Source organism: Lactuca virosa, chromosome 6, assembly GCF_052849685.1.
Source record: "Lactuca virosa cultivar CGN04683 chromosome 6, Lactuca_virosa_CGN04683_v6, whole genome shotgun sequence".
NCBI lineage: Eukaryota > Viridiplantae > Streptophyta > Magnoliopsida > Asterales > Asteraceae > Lactuca > Lactuca virosa.
In genome coordinates this window covers 68,149,479-68,167,114 of record NC_136431.1, presented here as the reverse complement: position 1 = coordinate 68,167,114, position 17,636 = coordinate 68,149,479, and the positions used below count along the sequence as shown (strand labels likewise).

The window sequence follows — 17,636 nt, the reverse complement described above, 5'->3', positions numbered from 1 at the left end:
ATTTTGTTTGTGAAGAAGAAGGATGGGTCTCATTGCATGTGTATTGATTACCGGGAGTTGAACAAGTTAACAGTGAAAAACCGTTACCCACTTCCACGGATTGATGATCTTTTTTATAAGCTGCAGGGTGCATCCTGGTTCTCTAAGATCGATTTGAGGTCGGGGTATCATCATATGAGGGTTAGAGAAGAGGATGTGGAGAAGAGCGCATTTAGGAATCGTTATGGTCATTACAAGTTCATGGTGATGTGCCATTTGGGCTCACCAATTCGCCGACGACATTTATGGATTTGATAAATCGGGTGTGCAGGTCGATGCTCGATCGATCAGTTATTGTTTTCATCGATGATATCCTGGTCTGTTCGATGACCAGGGAGCAGCATGAGGAGCACCTTAGATAGCTTCTGGGAGTTTTGAGGCGGGAACGGTTATATGTCAAGTTCTCGAAGTGTGAGTTTTTGTAACGCCACATTCCTGGTATGTAATTTAAATATTGAATTTCCTTTTCTTAAGGATTACTTGATGAGTCAGTAGCCCCGACTCGTCGAGTAGAAGCGGGATTACACGTGGACTTAGTGGGCGACTCGACGAGTCCATTACCGACTCGGCGAGTCTGCCAGCTTGGATGAAACCCTAATTCTTAGGGTTTGGACCCTATTTAAACGTCATTATAACCCCCATCCCAGCCTCCAACACCTCTAGAGCGTTCCCCCTCAAAACCCTAGCCCTCCCTTGGTGAGTTTGAGTGTTTCCATCCTATTTTGAGTAATTTTGTGCTTTCTTGAAGTGGTAGAGAAGAAGGAAAGAGAGAAGGTTCAAAGGAGAAGAAGTAGATCCAGAAGCTAGCCCTCTTTTGCTACACTTTCTTGTAATCAAGCTTAAAACTTGACTTATAGTTCTATAGATATTCTTTTTGTCATTTTATGGAGTTTTGGGTCCAACTAGCTTAATCCTTGAGACCTGGTCGTCCCAAGTCGATTCACCTTCAGATCTAGGTTCTGGAATTGAGTTCATGGCATGAGAATGCAAGCTTTATGGCCATGATAGCCCATGCACCCCTTTAGACCTCATTTTTGGGTCCTTTAAGCATATACTCCCATGCATACACGTAAAGCTCATAACTTTACGTGCTAGATCAGTCGTAGAAGCCCAGATCTACCTTTTGGATAAGGGTTGTACGTCAGAAAGCGAGATATAAGGCATGAACAATATCGACTCGACGAATTGTTCTTGAGACTCGGCGAGTCCAGTGTTTGAGTCCCCTTTCTGTTGTGGTTCAAAGGAACCTCAGTCGAGTGTTAGCAAGGTTCGGACAAGTCCAGAGGAGCGTTTCGATGTATTAAGATATGGCCATAATCTAGGAATCATGGGACTCGACGAGTGCAAGAACACACTCGGCGAGTCCAAGGCAATCTCCTTACCCGCAAGAACAGACTCGACGAGTTGTTCATACAACTCGGCAAGTCGTAGGCTGGACATGGTCATATGATGAAGGAGGACTCGACGAGTTGTTCATACAACTCGGCGAGTCAGATGAAGGATGACTCAATGTTATTACAGAAGGAGAACTCATCGAGTCTTTGCTAAACTCGACGAGTAGAGTCGGGTTGAGGAATAGAAGAAAGGATAGGGACTCGGCGAGTTGGTGGCCCAACTCGGCGAGTCAAAAACTCGACGAGTCAGATGAAGGACGACTCAATGTTATTACAGAAGGAGAACTCGTCGAGTCTTTGCTAAACTCGACGAGTAGAGTCGGGTTGAGGAATAGAAGAAAGGATAGGGACTCGGCGAGTTGGTGGCCCAACTCGGCGAGCCAGGTCAACTGGAAGTTGACTTTGGCCAGGGATAAAATAGTCATTTTACCCTAAGAATAGTTATTAGTGTCTTGACTAAGTGTCTTTATGGGAATTGTAGCCGGGGAGTTACCGGAGCATCAGTCAGACATTTCCCGCTCAGTACTTCAACAGTCAGCTTTCCGAGGTGAGTTCTCCTTTAGTAGGAACGGGTCTACGACACCAAGGCCGGCCATAAGTATGTCATGATAGTAGCTGAGTGTGGGCGGGGCCCGTATCCTATCCTAGCAGAGTGTGGGCGAGGCCCGTATCTCATAGTAGTAGTTGATTATGATGTGTGGGCAGTAGATTAGCTTTACATGTTGTCTGTGTGATACTTGTATGTTGGGTTTAGTAGTTGAGTGTGGGCGAGGCCCGTACCTCATCATAGCCGAGTGTGGGCGAGGCCCGTATCTCGAAGTAGCTGAGCATGGGCGAGGCCCGTACCTCAGAGACAGTGGAGTGTGGGCGAGGCCCGTATCTCCTAGACAGTGGAGTGTGGGCGAGGCCCATATCTCCTAGATAGCGGGGTGTGGGCTGGGCTCGTATCTCCCAGTTAGCGGAGCGTGGGCGAGGCCCGTATCTCCACGAGTGTGGGCGAGGCCCGTATCTCCTAATTGCATGCTATGTGTAGATGGTATGTGGTAGATTGGGGAGACTCACTAAGCTTCGTGCTTACGGTTTTCAGTTTTGGTTTCAGGTACTTCCACTAGCACTGGGAAGGGCTCGGGATGATCGCATGGCACACACCACAGTCTTCAGCCTGTGAGTTAGACTCTGATATTTGGATATGAGATTTTGATTTGAGACAGATACTATGATGTTTATGATACATGATTATGATTTCACTTATGATTTTGGATGGCTGGTGGTTTTAATAATGTTTGAAAACGAAATTTTCAGACTGTGTTTTTGGGATGTTACAGTTTTGGTTACGGGAGGTCCAGTTCTTAGGACTCCTCGTTAACCAGAAAGGGATTCTGGTCGACAATGCCAATATTAATCATTTAAATCACATTAGTAGTTTGATTATTTAAATCCTTCCAAGGTAATATTTTGTTTAATAAGGGTTAAATAATTTTATAAAAGTCAAGCTCCATAAACACATAATTTTATAATAGTCACAAAATGTGTTTTTTTATAAAATCATGGGTTGACATTTGATTTTCTAAAATTGTCTTCATCTTCGTCTTGTTACATTTTTATAAAAATAAACTACTTCTAATACTAATAATTACTTACAAAAATAAACAAAATGAAAACTATATATTTAATTATTACATACCATATAAATAAATAAACTATTACAAGCATGTTAAACAAATCAACACATGCAACAACATAAATGTTCATGGCTGGTTTATTTGTGTGTGTGTATGAATGTATATATATATATATATATATATATATATATATATATATATATATATATATATATACACACACACACACGCACACACACTCAAAATTATATAAAACAACTCTTTGTTTTTCTAAGACAATTTTTATAACTAAAAGATGCATGTAAACTTTTAGTCATAAAAATAACAATTATAAATATTTTAAAGTTGTCATAAAAATTTTGTATGAATTTTCTTACAAAAAGAAAACCATTCATGTTTTCAAAAAACAAGGATAATACCAACTTATCAAATAATCTAACTAAGTATGTAAAAACGGCTTTGATACTAATTGTTGGGTTTTTTATTCAAAAATAGTCTAATTTTAGTGACAAAATTGACGTAATTAACAACAAAAACATTTTATAATTTGAAGAAACTAAAACCATTTTAACCGCAATGGTAATTTTTCAAGACTTAGAAAGATTAAAACATAAGTAAAGAAAAGAAGAAGTTTACAACCTTCAAAAACTTTTGTTCCTTTGACAATTAGGATGTTGATGAAGATGACATTAAAACTCCAAGAAGAAGTCCTCTATAATGTATCTACCAAAGCAAGAATACAACCACTTCAAGATACTAGTCTTTACTTGTATATATGTTGTTCTTAAGCTTTAAGACATATATCAAAATATGCTTAAAGAGAAACAACATATTACCCTTTAATTTTAACACATTTTGCAAGAAAAAAAGGAGAAGGATGGTGGGAGAGAAAGCCACAAATTGGCAGCCCAAAAATGAATGAATAACTCTTCGAAAAAACTAGTTTAATTCACACTCATGCCTTTCTTTTATGTCCCTTTTTAATACAAAAGAAAGAGATAAAATAATAGAAAGCATGAGGTTTTCTTACATGCATGGGTTAGGCATTAAACAAAGCAAAAAACATTCTTCTTCCATCATGAAAGAACCCACGGTTCTACATAGCTACGAAACAAAATGGAAGTGCTTTTTACTTAACCCATAACTAGCTAGTTGGAAACAAACTTAACTGTTACTCAAAGTGACAAAAAATATTATACACAACATCAATAATCATACTATATGATATTAAGCTAATTTTTGTTCACTTTTATTATTATTTCATGGAAATAATAATTCTCAATATGTTGGTAAAATATTATTTTCATAAAATAATATTTTTTTTAATTAAATATAAGTGTTGATAATATTTATTAGTTATCAAATTATACTAATAAATAATCAATTGGTAGTAACTTGTTATAAAGTATGATCCTATATGATCATATGTCATTAACAATATCATTATATAATGACCCTTGGACATATAAGATTTTTAACATATATATTTTAACGAAATATATTTGTTATCATTTTAACTATATAATTATATTGCTACACAATGTACTCCGCCTGGTATAACATAGATTCAATATTTATTATCTATAAGGATAAACCATCATATCACTAGCTAATTCATTGATTATCCGATATTTATATAATAACTTAATCCACACCCATTTATGATGTCTTAATTAATTGAAGGTATTGTAACACTTGATATAACTTAAACAAATGTAATTCTTATTTGTAATCTTATGATTTCAATATATATTCTGATATTATATACTTCGTTGATTTAGTTGGTTCCCTAAGAAATGACATAGACACAAGTTAAATCATACAACACCAGTTAAATGATACGAAATGAAAATATGATGTTCAGTTCTTTTCAAGAACGTTAACATATAATATGTTGTACAAGTTTGAGGATTATAAATAAAAAAAGCAAAAATGTTATCTTGAAAGTAAAAAGGGGCACACGATTTAAAAGAAATAAATATAACATCAACTCAATATTTATGAACTATAGGATAAACCATCACATCACCAAATAATTCATTGATTTTCAGATTTTTATCGAATTTACTTTAACAACTACCATTTATGATTTGTCTTAATTAATTGCAGGTATTGTAGCAATTGATATAACTTAAACAAATGTAATTCTTATTTGTAATCTTATGATTTTATTTTACTTTTTGCTATAATATTATACACTTGCTTATTTTTTGAAATGTGAATTCAGTTTTAGTTTTCGGCTACGGGTTGGGTTGAAACGTTGAAATTAGCGACCCACCCGTTAAAACTGAAATGAATAGTATCCACGACCCGATCCTATCATCTGTTTTTGCTTTCTCTATCCCTCGCTCACCTCTCCCAACACCACAAGCTTTTCCTCTCACCGACGTGGCACTTCGCCGTTCGCTCCTCCGCCGATCACTCCTCCTTATCCCCATTCCTCCCTCTCCCTCTGCTGCTTTGTCAAACCACCGGTCACCGGCGAAACATTATTCTTTACACATATATATGATCAATGACCATTTCTCAACCTCACGCTCTCCCTAGTGTTTGTTGCCCCCGTTCTGTTTCCCTAACGAAGTAAGTATTCTCTTTATTTCATTTACATAACTATCTCTTTGATCTCAAGCTATGCGCAGCTATGTCGCTTTATAATTGCTTCATTTCCTTTTCTAATTCCGTTGATTAGCAATTAGTTTAGTGGGAATTCGACACAATCAAACTGCTTAAGCTTGAATTGTGAATATTATAAGTCGCACTCGTTTGATCATGGAAATGTTTCCGAGGTAGTTTTTTGTTTGATAAGGGTTAAGTAAAGGTTGCTAGCTAGTAGCTATGGCGGATTATTGAAGCCTCACTTAATCCTTAATCCATTAATTCGAGCACTGAAATACCTTTCATCCATGGAGCCTGTTGCTAATTATTCTTACTGAATTGTCGGAATTCAATCTCTGAGGTAACATAGTTAATGAAACAGATACAGTTAGCAGAAGTAAGAAAACATAATTTAAAGCCAAAACACAAGCCTTTTTCAATTATGGCTATTTGCTTATGTGATGCAGATATCTGAATCCATGGATTTCATGTAAACATTCCACATGTTTATTTCACAAGAAGGTAGCATCTGTGGACTACTTACTATCCACTAAGGTTTATTCAAGGAAGAGATACCAGATAAACCTATGTTTATTAGAAGATGGAACTCTTGGTCTTAGTTCCAGATCATTAAACCCCCAATTATCCTATTTCACCCATTACAAATCAAGAAGAACAAGACAATTTTTCCCATTTGCTTCTGCTGATGATGGTGTAACAGTTAATGGAGCAAGTACTAGTGGTGATGTTGAGGAAATGAGGGTTAAACTTGACCAGTCATTGCAAAATGAAGAATATAATAGTGCACTTATTCAATCATTGCATGATGCGGCAAGGGTATATGAATTAGCCATTAAAGATCAGATCTCTGCATCCAAATCATCATGGTTTTCAACAGCTTGGCTTGGTATAGACCAAAATGCTTGGGTGAAAGCCTTATCTTATCAGGTTTGTTTTCATTCTCAACATTCTTGTCATATATGTACCTCATATTCTTGCTAGACACATAATTAATTATATATACAATTTATAATGATTTCAGGCCTCAGTGTATTCGTTACTTTTAGCAGCATGTGAGATTTCATCTCGTGGTGATAGAAGAGATCGTGATATCAATGTTTTTGTTCAGAGGAGGTATGATTTTTGACTTTTTGAGTAGGATTTTCTGTTAATTCATTAAATTTCTCCTGTCAGTTCGCATGATGAAATAAAAGATACAATTTTTAGGCCAAATTACAGAAAAACCGTTATATTTTGAGCATTTTGTGGTTTAACTACTAATATTTTATTATTTCCAATCAAACCTTAGACATTTTTCCATATCAGTAATTTTGACCTGTTATATCAGACCATTAAAGTTTGGGGAATTTTATAGTTTAACCACTAAGACTTTTTTTTTTTTTTTTTTTTTTTTTTCCAATCGAACCCTAAAAGTGTCAGACATTTTCCCAAAGTAACTATTTTGACCTGTTAGTCTCAGATTTCAACAGTAATTTTGTTATACTTATACACTTCAAAGTCTTTTGTTTTTATTGTTTTTAATCACTACTTCCAATCTTTACATATTATAAAAAGACAACATACAATTACAAAATTCTTATTTATTATTTTATTTAACCATAACTTTTATGCAGTCTCTCAAGATATTATGCTCCTTTAGAAAGTGTAATACGCGATGCACTCTCAGACAAACAACCAGAACTTTATGAATGGTTTTTATCCCAACAAATGCCATCTGTCGTTTCCAGTTTTGTCAATTATTTTGAAAAAGACCAAAGATTTTCAGCTGCTACAGGCGTGTAAGTACTTCAAAAAAAAAAAAAAAATCATATATGAGTTTTTACTTTTACTTTTACATGAAAATAACTTGTTCCTTTTTCCAGGGTAAGAAAAGGAACATCTGTAACTTCAGGGGATGCAAGTGACAGGTCTTTGCTTCTTTTTGCATTGAGTTGCATAGCAGCAATAACAAAACTCGGCCCCACAAAAGTTTCTTGCACACAGTTTTACTCTATTCTCCCTGAGATAACTGGTAGACTGATGGATATGTTGGTTGAGTTTGTTCCTATACACAAAGCTTATGGCTCTATAAAAGAGATTGGATTAAAAAGAGAGTTTTTAGTCCATTTTGGACCTCGAGCTGCAGCTTGTAGAGTGAAAGATGATCAAGGAACTGAAGAAGTTTTATTTTGGGTAAGTCTTGTACAGAGGCATCTACAACGCGCTATTGATAGAGAGAGAATATGGTCAAGATTGACCACATGTGAAAGTATTGAGGTAAAATCTAAAATCTAAAATCTAAAATATTTTTCTGTGAAATTTGAAGTTTTGATAAGGGTGAGTGTGAATAATCCTGTGTGTGCAGGTGTTGGATAAGGATTTGGCTATTTTTGGATTCTTCATTGCTTTAGGAAGGAGGACTCAGTTGTACTTATCTGCAAATAACTTTGAAGCAGCTCCGAAACCAATTGAAGGATTGATCAGGTAAAGTTTTCAAAAATTGAATATATTTATATACCATACCCTCCAAGTAACAACTTAATGCAACTACAACCCTCCGAATTAATCAACACTAAGTTACATGAATATATGGTTATTTTCTCTCTTCAAATCAGGTATCTTATTGGTGGAAGTGTGCTATATTATCCTCAGCTTTCATCAATAAGCTCTTATCAACTGTATGTGGAGGTTAGCAAGATATTTAGATTAATATATGATATACAAATATACAATAATACAAAATTAAATTTACAATAAATCTGAAAATCACCACTGTTTTGTAGGTTGTATGTGAAGAATTGGATTGGCTTCCATTTTATCCAGGTGACATTGACACTCAAAAAGGCTCACATGGCCATAAAACTAAACAAGGTCCTCCAAATGAGGAAGCTATCCCTGTTGTTTTAGATGTTTGTTCACACTGGATTCAGAGTTTTATTAAATATAGTAAATGGCTTGAGAACCCTTCTAATGTCAAAGCTGCAAGGTTTCTTTCTAGAGGGTAATGCTATATTGCTATTGCTATTGCCATATGTTCTTTTCTTTTTATAAATTTTAAATAATTCGGATCGTAATGAGGTGATCCAAGTTGTATTTTATTTATTTATTTATTTCAGGCACAACATTTTACAAGACTCTATGGAAGAACTAGGCATACCTAAGTAAGTAAACTTGTATACAGAATTAAATTTTTGTTGAGATTTGTTTGGCTAATGTGAAAGGAGAAACTTGTTAGTTGTGACACTTTGGCAGAGTGTAAAAAGGTGGAGTTGGCTTCATCCTATGAAAAGAGTCCCAAGGCTTTAGAGAGTGAGTGTAATTTGGGGTGGCTTGAGAGATTAGTCCATGTGATTGTAGTCATTTGTCAGACAGTGTAATTTTCTCTCTCGAGGCCCGTGGTTTTTCTCCGGTTTTGAAGTTCTCAACATGTTTCCCTTCGTTTGGATTTCTTTATTATTTTCTATTGGGTGGATTGTTGGGGATCTTTGAGGCCATTTTACCAACATTTCTATGTGACGATTGTTAAATCATATTACCTTTTCCTCTATAAAAACCAATCTCCTTTGAATTTTTTTTCCTTCTGTTAAAAGTAAAACCAAACATTTATAAAATATGAAATGTAAATATGGAGTTCTCAATGTGTTTCCCTGCGCTTAGATTTCTTTATTATTTTTCGTTCGTTGTGTGGGTTATTGGGGATCTTTGAGGCCATTTTACCCACATTTCTATGTGATGATTGTTACATCATATTACTTTTTCCTCTGTGAAAATCCATCTCCATTGAATTTATTTTTCTTTCTGTATAATCCAAACATTTATAAAATATGAAATGTTAATGCAGGAAGCGTATGATCGAAAGCAGCACGAATAATACTTTTGAGATCACACGTTCAGGAGGTTATTCTCCATTGAAAAAACAACTAGATTCCTTCGACAAGGTATATCTTCATTTTCACTAAATCAAGTTAACATTTTCATTTTCTTTTCAATATTTTTATTTTTTATTTTTTTAGGCATTAGAGAGTGTTGATGATGCCCTTATAAAGCTTGAGGGGCTGCTTCAAGAGTTACACGTATCCAGCTCCAGTTCTGGAAAGGAGCATCTAAAAGCTGCTTGTTCTGATCTTGAAAAGATTAGGAAACTTAAAAAAGAGGCTGAATTTCTTGAGGCGTCATTTAGAGCAAAAGCAGATTCCCTTCAGCAGGTATATATCTCTATATATTTAAAAAATAACAACTTACTTTTATAATAATAATAATAATATTTCTTACTATATATGCAAAATTTTCTATATCTGATTTCTGCATTTTGTTTGTATATAGGGAAATGATGATGGTCGTGCTGAGAGGCAATCTGGTTCTAATGTAGACCTGGATATGTCCAGCAGGTATTGTCATTCACCAAATCTTTCTCAGCACATAAAATAAAGGGGCATTTTGGTCATATAATGTTTTTGGAAGGAATAAAATCTATCAAAAGGAATTGGAATATTAAGGAATTTGTAATATGTTTGGTTGGCAAAAAATGGAAGGAAATTTGATAATAAAAATTGTATAATCACTAATATGTATTAATAAGGGTATTTTGGTCATTTAACCAAAAAAGGCTAAATGGTACTAGCTCCCATCCACCCATAGGACTAGTGAAATCCGTGAAACACGGATCTTGAAGGGATCTGACGGAATTGAATTCCATCCGATGGGTAACCAAACACGCCATGGAATGGAATCTCGAATTCCAATTCCTTTGATTACCACTGGAATCCATGAACCAATTTGTTCATATTAACCTTAACCTTCACACACCTCATTTGTTCAATTTTTATTTTTATAGTAAACCTGATGTCTTATGGAGCTTGCTGCTACGTCGTCCAACCCCAACCACAGAAACTTCCTACAAAAATGTACGCCTCATAATTCCATTTTTTATAATCTATTTTTATTTATATTTTATATACAAATCAATCATTTTTTCTACAGGATGATGATGATGATGACACAAGTCTACTTGAATCAAATGAAATCCAACGTTTCGAATTATTAAGAAACGAACTCATGGAACTCGAAATGCGAGTTGAAAGAAGCACTAAACGCTCTGAAAACGAAGAGGTTCTCTTCTCTTCTCTTCTCTTCTCTTATAATCTAAAATCATTTTCATATTTTATTTATAATTACTTATATATTATCTACAGGAGGATCTTAAAATGACTAATTATCCTAAAGATCCTGAAGGGGTTCAACTAGTGAAAGCACAGGAGAAAGAGAATATAATCGGAAGGTCCATAAACAAGTTGAAAGGAAGCACCACAGTAATAATAATAATAATAATAATAATAATAATTCATTAACTACTTTCCTCCGCACTCAAATGACAATATTACCCTCGGTGACTCATCATATTATGTTTTTATAAACAGGATGTATTGCAGGGTACCCAACTTTTAGCCATTGATGTTGCTGCAGCTACAGGGTTGCTTAGAAGGGTGCTTATAGGAGATGAATTAACTGATAAAGAGAAACAAGCTCTTAGAAGAACTTTGACTGATTTAGCAGCTGTAATTCCAATTGGCTTTCTCATGCTACTACCTGTAAGTTATTTATTTATTTATTTTTTTTATATCCTGTGTTTTGCCTATTAATTTAATTTTATAATGTTATTTATATAGGTGACTGCAGTTGGGCATGCAGCAATGTTGGCTGCTATTCAAAGATACGTACCATCGATGGTGAGTAATGTTTATATGAATAAGGAGAGATGAATTTTTATTAATTTACGTTTTTGGTCCCTGATTTTGTTCAAAAGTTTCAGTTTTGGTCCTTGATAGTTATCTTTTGCTATTTTGGTGCTTGTTGTAACAATTTTACAACAATTGAAAATGCTAGGCAACAAAATTGCAAGAGAAAATTATTTGGGATCAAAACTGAAATTTTTGAACAAACTTAAGGACGAAAAATGTAATTTTTTTCTCTTTTTGTGAAGATTCCATCGACGTATGGACAAGATAGGCTGGATCTTTTAAGGCAGCTTGAGAAGGTGAAGGAAATGGAAACAATGGAGGGGAACCCTACAGAAGAGAAATTATAGAAAAAAGTTCTAACAAATCATATACACGTGATTAAATTCAAAAAGGAAGAGTTAAGTTTTTATAGCTTTAGTTTCATGAGTTGTACTTCATGCAATGAAGGTTGTATGCTCCACTTCCTGTGCTTTTAAAAAAGAACAAGTTTGAAAATATGCTTTAGAAAGGTTCTCTATTATATCAATGTTTTATTGGTCTGAATTTCAGACTCTGAAATACAAACATTTTTTGGTTTTTGAAAGTTAAAAATATGGCTAATGCTCATATTGTGTTTTTATTTAGGTTATGTTTGGCCGACTAGCTAAAAAATTAGTTGATAGTTCAAAATCTAGTTGCTAGTAAATAAACTAATTAATAAAAATGATGATCGGTAAAACTAATTAATAAACAATATGTAAGATGGTATGTAGAAGATTTTTTTTTAAATTAATAAAAGGATATATTTGAAAGAATTAGAAAAAAAAACTCATAAGCTTGTAGAAACGTTAGTTTGAGTAATCTGTAAGAAATCTAGCTTTTTGGTTTGATAAAACATGACAATTTAAAAGCCTTAGTCGAGAGCAACCATTGAATATTGGAAAGTTGTCTTTTTGTGTTATGTCAAATAAAAACAAAATATATGATTATAAAGAACACTTGTGAATTATATCATGATAATAAAACTTCGATTTTTCGAACCTATTATACTGTTTTTAATATAAATTGGTGTATGAAAGAATGTTGTTTGGGGAGAACTTAACACCAATTTGATATAAAAAAATGAGTTTTGATGTTGGGTTGGAGATACAAAATGAGTTTTGATGTTAGGTCGGAGATACTCTTGCAGCTTGGTTCATGACAATGATGGAATCTAGATGAATTTTATATGAAATTCTTAGTGTTTGATAGTTCTTTGGATTTCATAGAATTTTGTATTCCTTTGTAAAGGTTGGTCTATACGTGTGTTTGGTACAGGGCGTTTGAGAGCTTCCAACTTTTAACTTTTGACAAAACGCTCTAGTTTAAACAAAAAACTTCGTTTGACAGTATAAACGTTTAACTTTTAGTTTAAACAAAATGCTCCAAATCTAAAAGCTACTTCATGTAGCGTTTAACAAAATGCTACTGAGCTTTTTAAACTAATTTTTAGAATTGTCCTTAAAAATATATTTATGTATAATTGTCTTTTAATGTAAGTTTAAATGTTTCAAACGCTTCTAGCTACTTTTGTTAACCATTCATATTAGAAATAAAAACAACTACTAGTTATCCGTTACCAGTTTTTGCCAAATACGCTCTATTTAACCGTTACTTCATTTGAGCAAATTGCCTTTCTTTTTCATTCATTCATTCTTTTTTTATTTTTGAAACTTTACTTTCTTTCTATCCTCTTTTGGTAACAATTAAACAATGGAGTGTTTCGTTATATTGTATTCATTCTTTATATATATAAAAATGATGGAAATAGAACAAAGGTAATGTACCTTAAAAGAAAAGATAAATGTGAAACATTAAATTTGAGGCAGTGTAAAGCTTTACGAGTGCATAATTGGGTTGAAATGACAAGTAGTCAGGTACTATGCTTTGTTATACGTACATATGAGAAAGGAAGCTGTACTACGTTTATTACGACTATAGAATCAAATTAAACATAGCAGCTGCAAATTACATCTCCACCACACATCTCACCCTATCATGGGGCCTTCCTGCTACAATTTTTCACCCACATTTTCAGAGGTTCAGGTTTTTATCTGTCATTTAATTAATTTTTAATTTAAAACACATATACTAAAAATTAGAGAAATTTAAAAAAATGATCATTTCATGACCTGAGCAGTCCTGAGAAGGCCTTCTGCGGACTCATGTTGTAACAAGTGATATGAATGAATCTATAATCTTAACATCTGTAGTTGTAAAAACGCTTGTTTATCGTAAATACCACCATTGTAGTTATCAAAACCCACGAATCAAAGAAACCACTAAAAACAATTGTATCCCTTGTAATTAATCACTGCCCTATCTAACTAATTCAATTAAAAACCGATGATGAATGTGAGATCCCTTATTTTTCAGAACCAATTAAAACATTTTTCTTTACGCTTTATAAATTGAGACGTGGAATTTTCCAGTTAAATAAAACATTTTTTTAAGACAACGAAAGTTAGTTTATTAAAACCTTGAGGATGTCATTCGTTGATATCCAAACATACATTACAATGTAAAATATAAAAGGTCATGAAACTACATATCACATGCACATCTCTTTATTCCACTCAACATCCTAACTAGACTACATCAGCCTTGATTCCACTACATGTGATGCATAAAAATGAGTGAGTCAGGTTTGGGAAAACGTGGTGAGATACGTAATGTTGAAAATAATGAATGTTTTAAATACAAACAAATATTTATTATTGTTCTTAATAATAAAACAAAGGGTTTATTATGATAAATATAATTGTGTGAGGATGTAAAAGGAATTTTGCAGGTTAAACACGCGGATCTTTTGTGGATCAAGTAAAACCCGGATCCTTGTTAGATGTGATATAAAGCTAGAGAGAGATTGTAAAGATCATTCATTCAGTTGTTTTCCATATCAAATTGATTAGGGTTTTGCTTTTGTCTCTCTCGTTCTTTCATCGATTGTAATCAACGTTTCTGTTCTACTTTGTATATGCATCTGTTAGATGTGTTGTAGGATAGATATAGTTTAGGGTGAGTGACAATCTTGAGAGTAGATTAGGTTTTGTTGTAGTGAGTTTTATGTTGTAAGTATCGTGAAAACCTTCTGTTTCTTAATCCTAAAATGATATAAGAAATGAAGATGTTGGGAATGTTTGATTTGTCTATTTTTATCATGGTATCAGAGCTGTAAGGCTTGTGATTCTCGTTCCTGACGTTTTGATCGACGTTTGGTGTTCTTTCTTCGTGGATCTGTGAAAGGTATTCTTCTTGGTCTTTTAGGGTTTCTTTTTTACTTTTGCGATTGAATCTGTGAAGGTTTAGGGTACTCTATTCTTTCAGGATCTTTTTTGAAATTGATCCTGTTCTTTTTAAGATCCTGGTACTGCGAGTTTTTGGTTTGATCTTGCAGATTGGTGAGCTCGGTTGTTGACTGAGGTGTGGTTGATGTGTTAATCGGCTAAAACTCAGAAGATTAATCGATTAATCCCTCTAATCTGAAATAACTCTCTTGGGGTCGGATTTCATCACCGATAAACCCTTGAAGGGAACGGATTCAGGGAGTCGATTTCAACAAACATCTTTGCCTATTGCGCTATGAGGGTCCCTTGTTCCTTTCTTTCCTTCTTTTCTAGTTGTAGATGTGGGAGATCCTGGTTGTCTTGAGTACACCAGTTATTTTTTGTTATTATCTGATTGTTTTGTTATTCTTGACTCTGTGTTGATTGTCTTGGGCCCCGACATACTGTGGTGACCATCTGGACTTTAAGTCAACACAATTGTCTGTTGTTGTTCTCTCTGTTTGTGTGTTACATTTTTTTGTGACTCAGTATGTCTGGTGGAACTCCTGAAAGTAGTAGTATTCCTAAAGATAGTCCTGTTGACTTTGATGACCCTTTATATGTTCAGCCATCTGATAATGCTGTAACGTCCATTATAACTATTAAACTTACTGGAAATGAGAACTATCGTCTGTGGCGTAGTGCTATGACAAGAGGATTAAAAGCTAGAAATAAACTAGGGTTTGTAGATGGCACTCTTACTCTTGAAAAGACTGAATCATCTAAAGTTTCCAAATGGGTAAGTGTTAATGCTGTTGTGTGTAATTGGATCTTAGGATCAATATTTGAAACTATATATGCTAGTCATGTGTATTCTGATAAAGCTGAGGATATCTGGAATGAGCTTTTTGAAACTTATAATAAAGCTGATGGTTCTGTAATCTTTAATATTCATCAGCAAATTAATACTTTAAAACAAAATGGCTCCTCTCTATCAGATTATTATAATAAACTTGATTCTTTATGGAAAGAATTTGATGGTTTAACTAGCTTAACTGAATGTGTGTGTGAGGCTGCTACAAAGCTTAATGATCACTCTAAACTCATAAAATTAATGCAATTTCTTAGTGGTCTTGATGATGTTTATAATCAAGTCAAGAGTCATATCCTTTTGATGGAACCTTTACCAAATGTCAAGTCTGCTTTTTCTATTCTTTCTAGAGAAGAATCTCTTTAAAAGAATGGTTCTCTTGGATCCTCTAGTTCTTTGAAATCACAAGTTTCAGTTTTTAATAGTAAGGTCAATGATTTTAAAAAGGCACAGGGTCAGGTTAGATCTAGAAATCAGGGACTACAATGTAAAAATTGTGGTCTTAAAGGTCATTCTATTGATAGATGTTATAAGTTGATAGGATATCCAAAGGATTTAAACCCAGAAATGAGAGTAATAGTCAAAATAAGACATTTTCTGTGAATTCTTCTTCTGCTGGGTCTAAAAGCAGCATCACTAATGTACCTTCTGAGTGTGCTCATAATGGTGATGCCCATTACCTCACTAGTGAACATTACAACAAATTCCTTCGTCTACTTAATGAGAACTCTGCTAGTGAAGATGTTACTGCTACTGCTAATATGGCAGGTATATCTATGTTTCAGTGTTGTAATTCTTTTGTTAGTTCTGATAACTCTCAAAGTTGGATAGTAGATTCAGGGGCAAATCAACATATGATATCCTTTGAGTCTCAACTTAAAGATACAATGGATGTATCTGGTCTTAATCTTCTTGTGAAGCATCCAAATGGATCTTCTGCTCCTATAAACAAAATAGGAAACCTCCAGCTGTCTTCACATCTCACTTTATTTGATATCTTTGCTGTTCCTGATTTTAGTGTTAATCTTTTGTCTGTACATAAGCTATGTAAAGATAGTGGTTGTGAGATTGTTTTTTTCTGAACATAATTGCAAAATTCAGGATTCACTATCAAAGGAGATGGTGGATAATGGTAGAGAATCTGGGGGGCTGTATTACCTTGATTGTATCCCTTCAGGTAATTCGACTATTACAAATAAGACTAAGTGTTATGTGTATAAACTTACTTGGCACAGTAGACTTGGTCATCCAGCTGATCAAGCCTTGAGTTCTTTAAAAGAAAAATTAAAACTTAGTAATGAGGCTCTTCCACCTTGTGATGTTTGTCATAAGGCAAAACAAACAAGAGAATCCTTTCCGCATAGTCAACATCAATCAACCAGACTTGGTGAATTGATTCACCTAGATGTTTGGGGACCTTATAGACTTGCTTCTGTTGAGGGTTTTAAGTATTTTCTGACTATAGTGGATGATTTTACTAGGGCCACTTGGGTTTATCTCTTAAAATCAAAAAGTGAAGTTTTTGGATGTTTTAAATCCTTTGTTAACATTCTTCAAAACCAATTTAGTGTAAAAATCAAGTTAATTCGTAGTGATAATGGGACAAAATTTGTTAATAATCAAATGAGTTATTTTTGTTTTGAAAATGGTGTTATGCACCAAACCTCTTGTGCTTATACTCCACAACAAAATGGAGTTGTGGAGAGAAAGCATAGACATATCCTCAATGTTGCTCGTTCACTTTTGTTTCAATCTGGAGTGCCTGTTAAATATTGGGGAGATGCTATTTTGACATCTGTTTTTTAATAAATAGAATGCCTTCATCTGTTTTAAATGGATTGTCTCCCTATGAACTTGTTTTTAAAAGGACTCCTAATTTTGATCATTTAAGGGTCTTTGGCTGTTTATGTTTTGCTGTTAAACTGAACATCAATGATAAGTTTTCTGAACGTGCTGAGAAGTGTGTTTTATTAGGGTATTCTTCTGATAAAAAGGCTTATAAACTTCTTAGCTTGGATACTAATTCTTCTTTTGTATCCAGGGATGTGAAGTTTTACGAATCTGTCTTTCCATTCAAATTAAAATCAACTTCT

The 17,636-nt window shown here is 34.0% G+C and overlaps 2 protein-coding genes across 5 annotated transcripts; both read left to right on the top strand.

Moving 5' to 3' along the window:
- Positions 1 to 5,388: 5,388 nt before the first annotated feature.
- LOC145119175 (uncharacterized) lies at positions 5,389 to 11,979 on the top strand. Of its 4 annotated transcripts, none has more exons than XM_079054796.1 (19): positions 5,390 to 5,635; positions 6,118 to 6,598; positions 6,693 to 6,784; positions 7,285 to 7,449; positions 7,534 to 7,927; positions 8,016 to 8,134; positions 8,266 to 8,338; positions 8,434 to 8,651; positions 8,767 to 8,811; positions 8,886 to 9,023; positions 9,492 to 9,588; positions 9,664 to 9,855; positions 9,974 to 10,038; positions 10,485 to 10,554; positions 10,631 to 10,759; positions 10,843 to 10,959; positions 11,068 to 11,238; positions 11,317 to 11,376; positions 11,631 to 11,979. In XM_079054796.1, the coding sequence occupies exons 1-19, from the start codon at positions 5,571 to 5,573 to the stop codon at positions 11,733 to 11,735; spliced, it is 2,796 nt and encodes a 931-aa protein (XP_078910922.1). In that variant the 5' UTR covers positions 5,390 to 5,570; the 3' UTR covers positions 11,736 to 11,979. The 4 variants fall into 4 exon arrangements, with proteins under 4 accessions (XP_078910925.1, XP_078910922.1, XP_078910923.1 ...); XM_079054797.1 differs by having other exon boundaries at positions 10,485 to 10,555; positions 10,635 to 10,759; XM_079054798.1 differs by lacking the exon at positions 8,886 to 9,023 and having other exon boundaries at positions 5,391 to 5,635.
- Positions 11,980 to 15,222: 3,243 nt separating this feature from the next.
- Positions 15,223 to 15,909, top strand: LOC145121608 (uncharacterized). The gene has a single exon (XM_079057327.1). It carries the CDS (start codon positions 15,223 to 15,225, stop codon positions 15,907 to 15,909), a length of 687 nt encoding a protein of 228 aa, XP_078913453.1.
- Positions 15,910 to 17,636: the final 1,727 nt, after the last annotated feature.

Bases quoted from the DNA above. Each gene is read 5' to 3' on its own strand.
- LOC145121608 (XM_079057327.1), top strand. From the start codon at position 15,223: ATGTCTGGTGGAACTCCTGAAAGTAGTAGTATTCCTAAAGATAGTCCT.
- LOC145119175 (XM_079054796.1), top strand. From the start codon at position 5,571: ATGACCATTTCTCAACCTCACGCTCTCCCTAGTGTTTGTTGCCCCCGT. The intron at 6,599-6,692 runs GTTTGTTTTCAT...TAATGATTTCAG, and splicing joins TGAAAGCCTTATCTTATCAG to GCCTCAGTGTATTCGTTACT. The intron at 8,812-8,885 runs GTAAGTAAACTT...GAAACTTGTTAG, and splicing joins GAAGAACTAGGCATACCTAA to TTGTGACACTTTGGCAGAGT.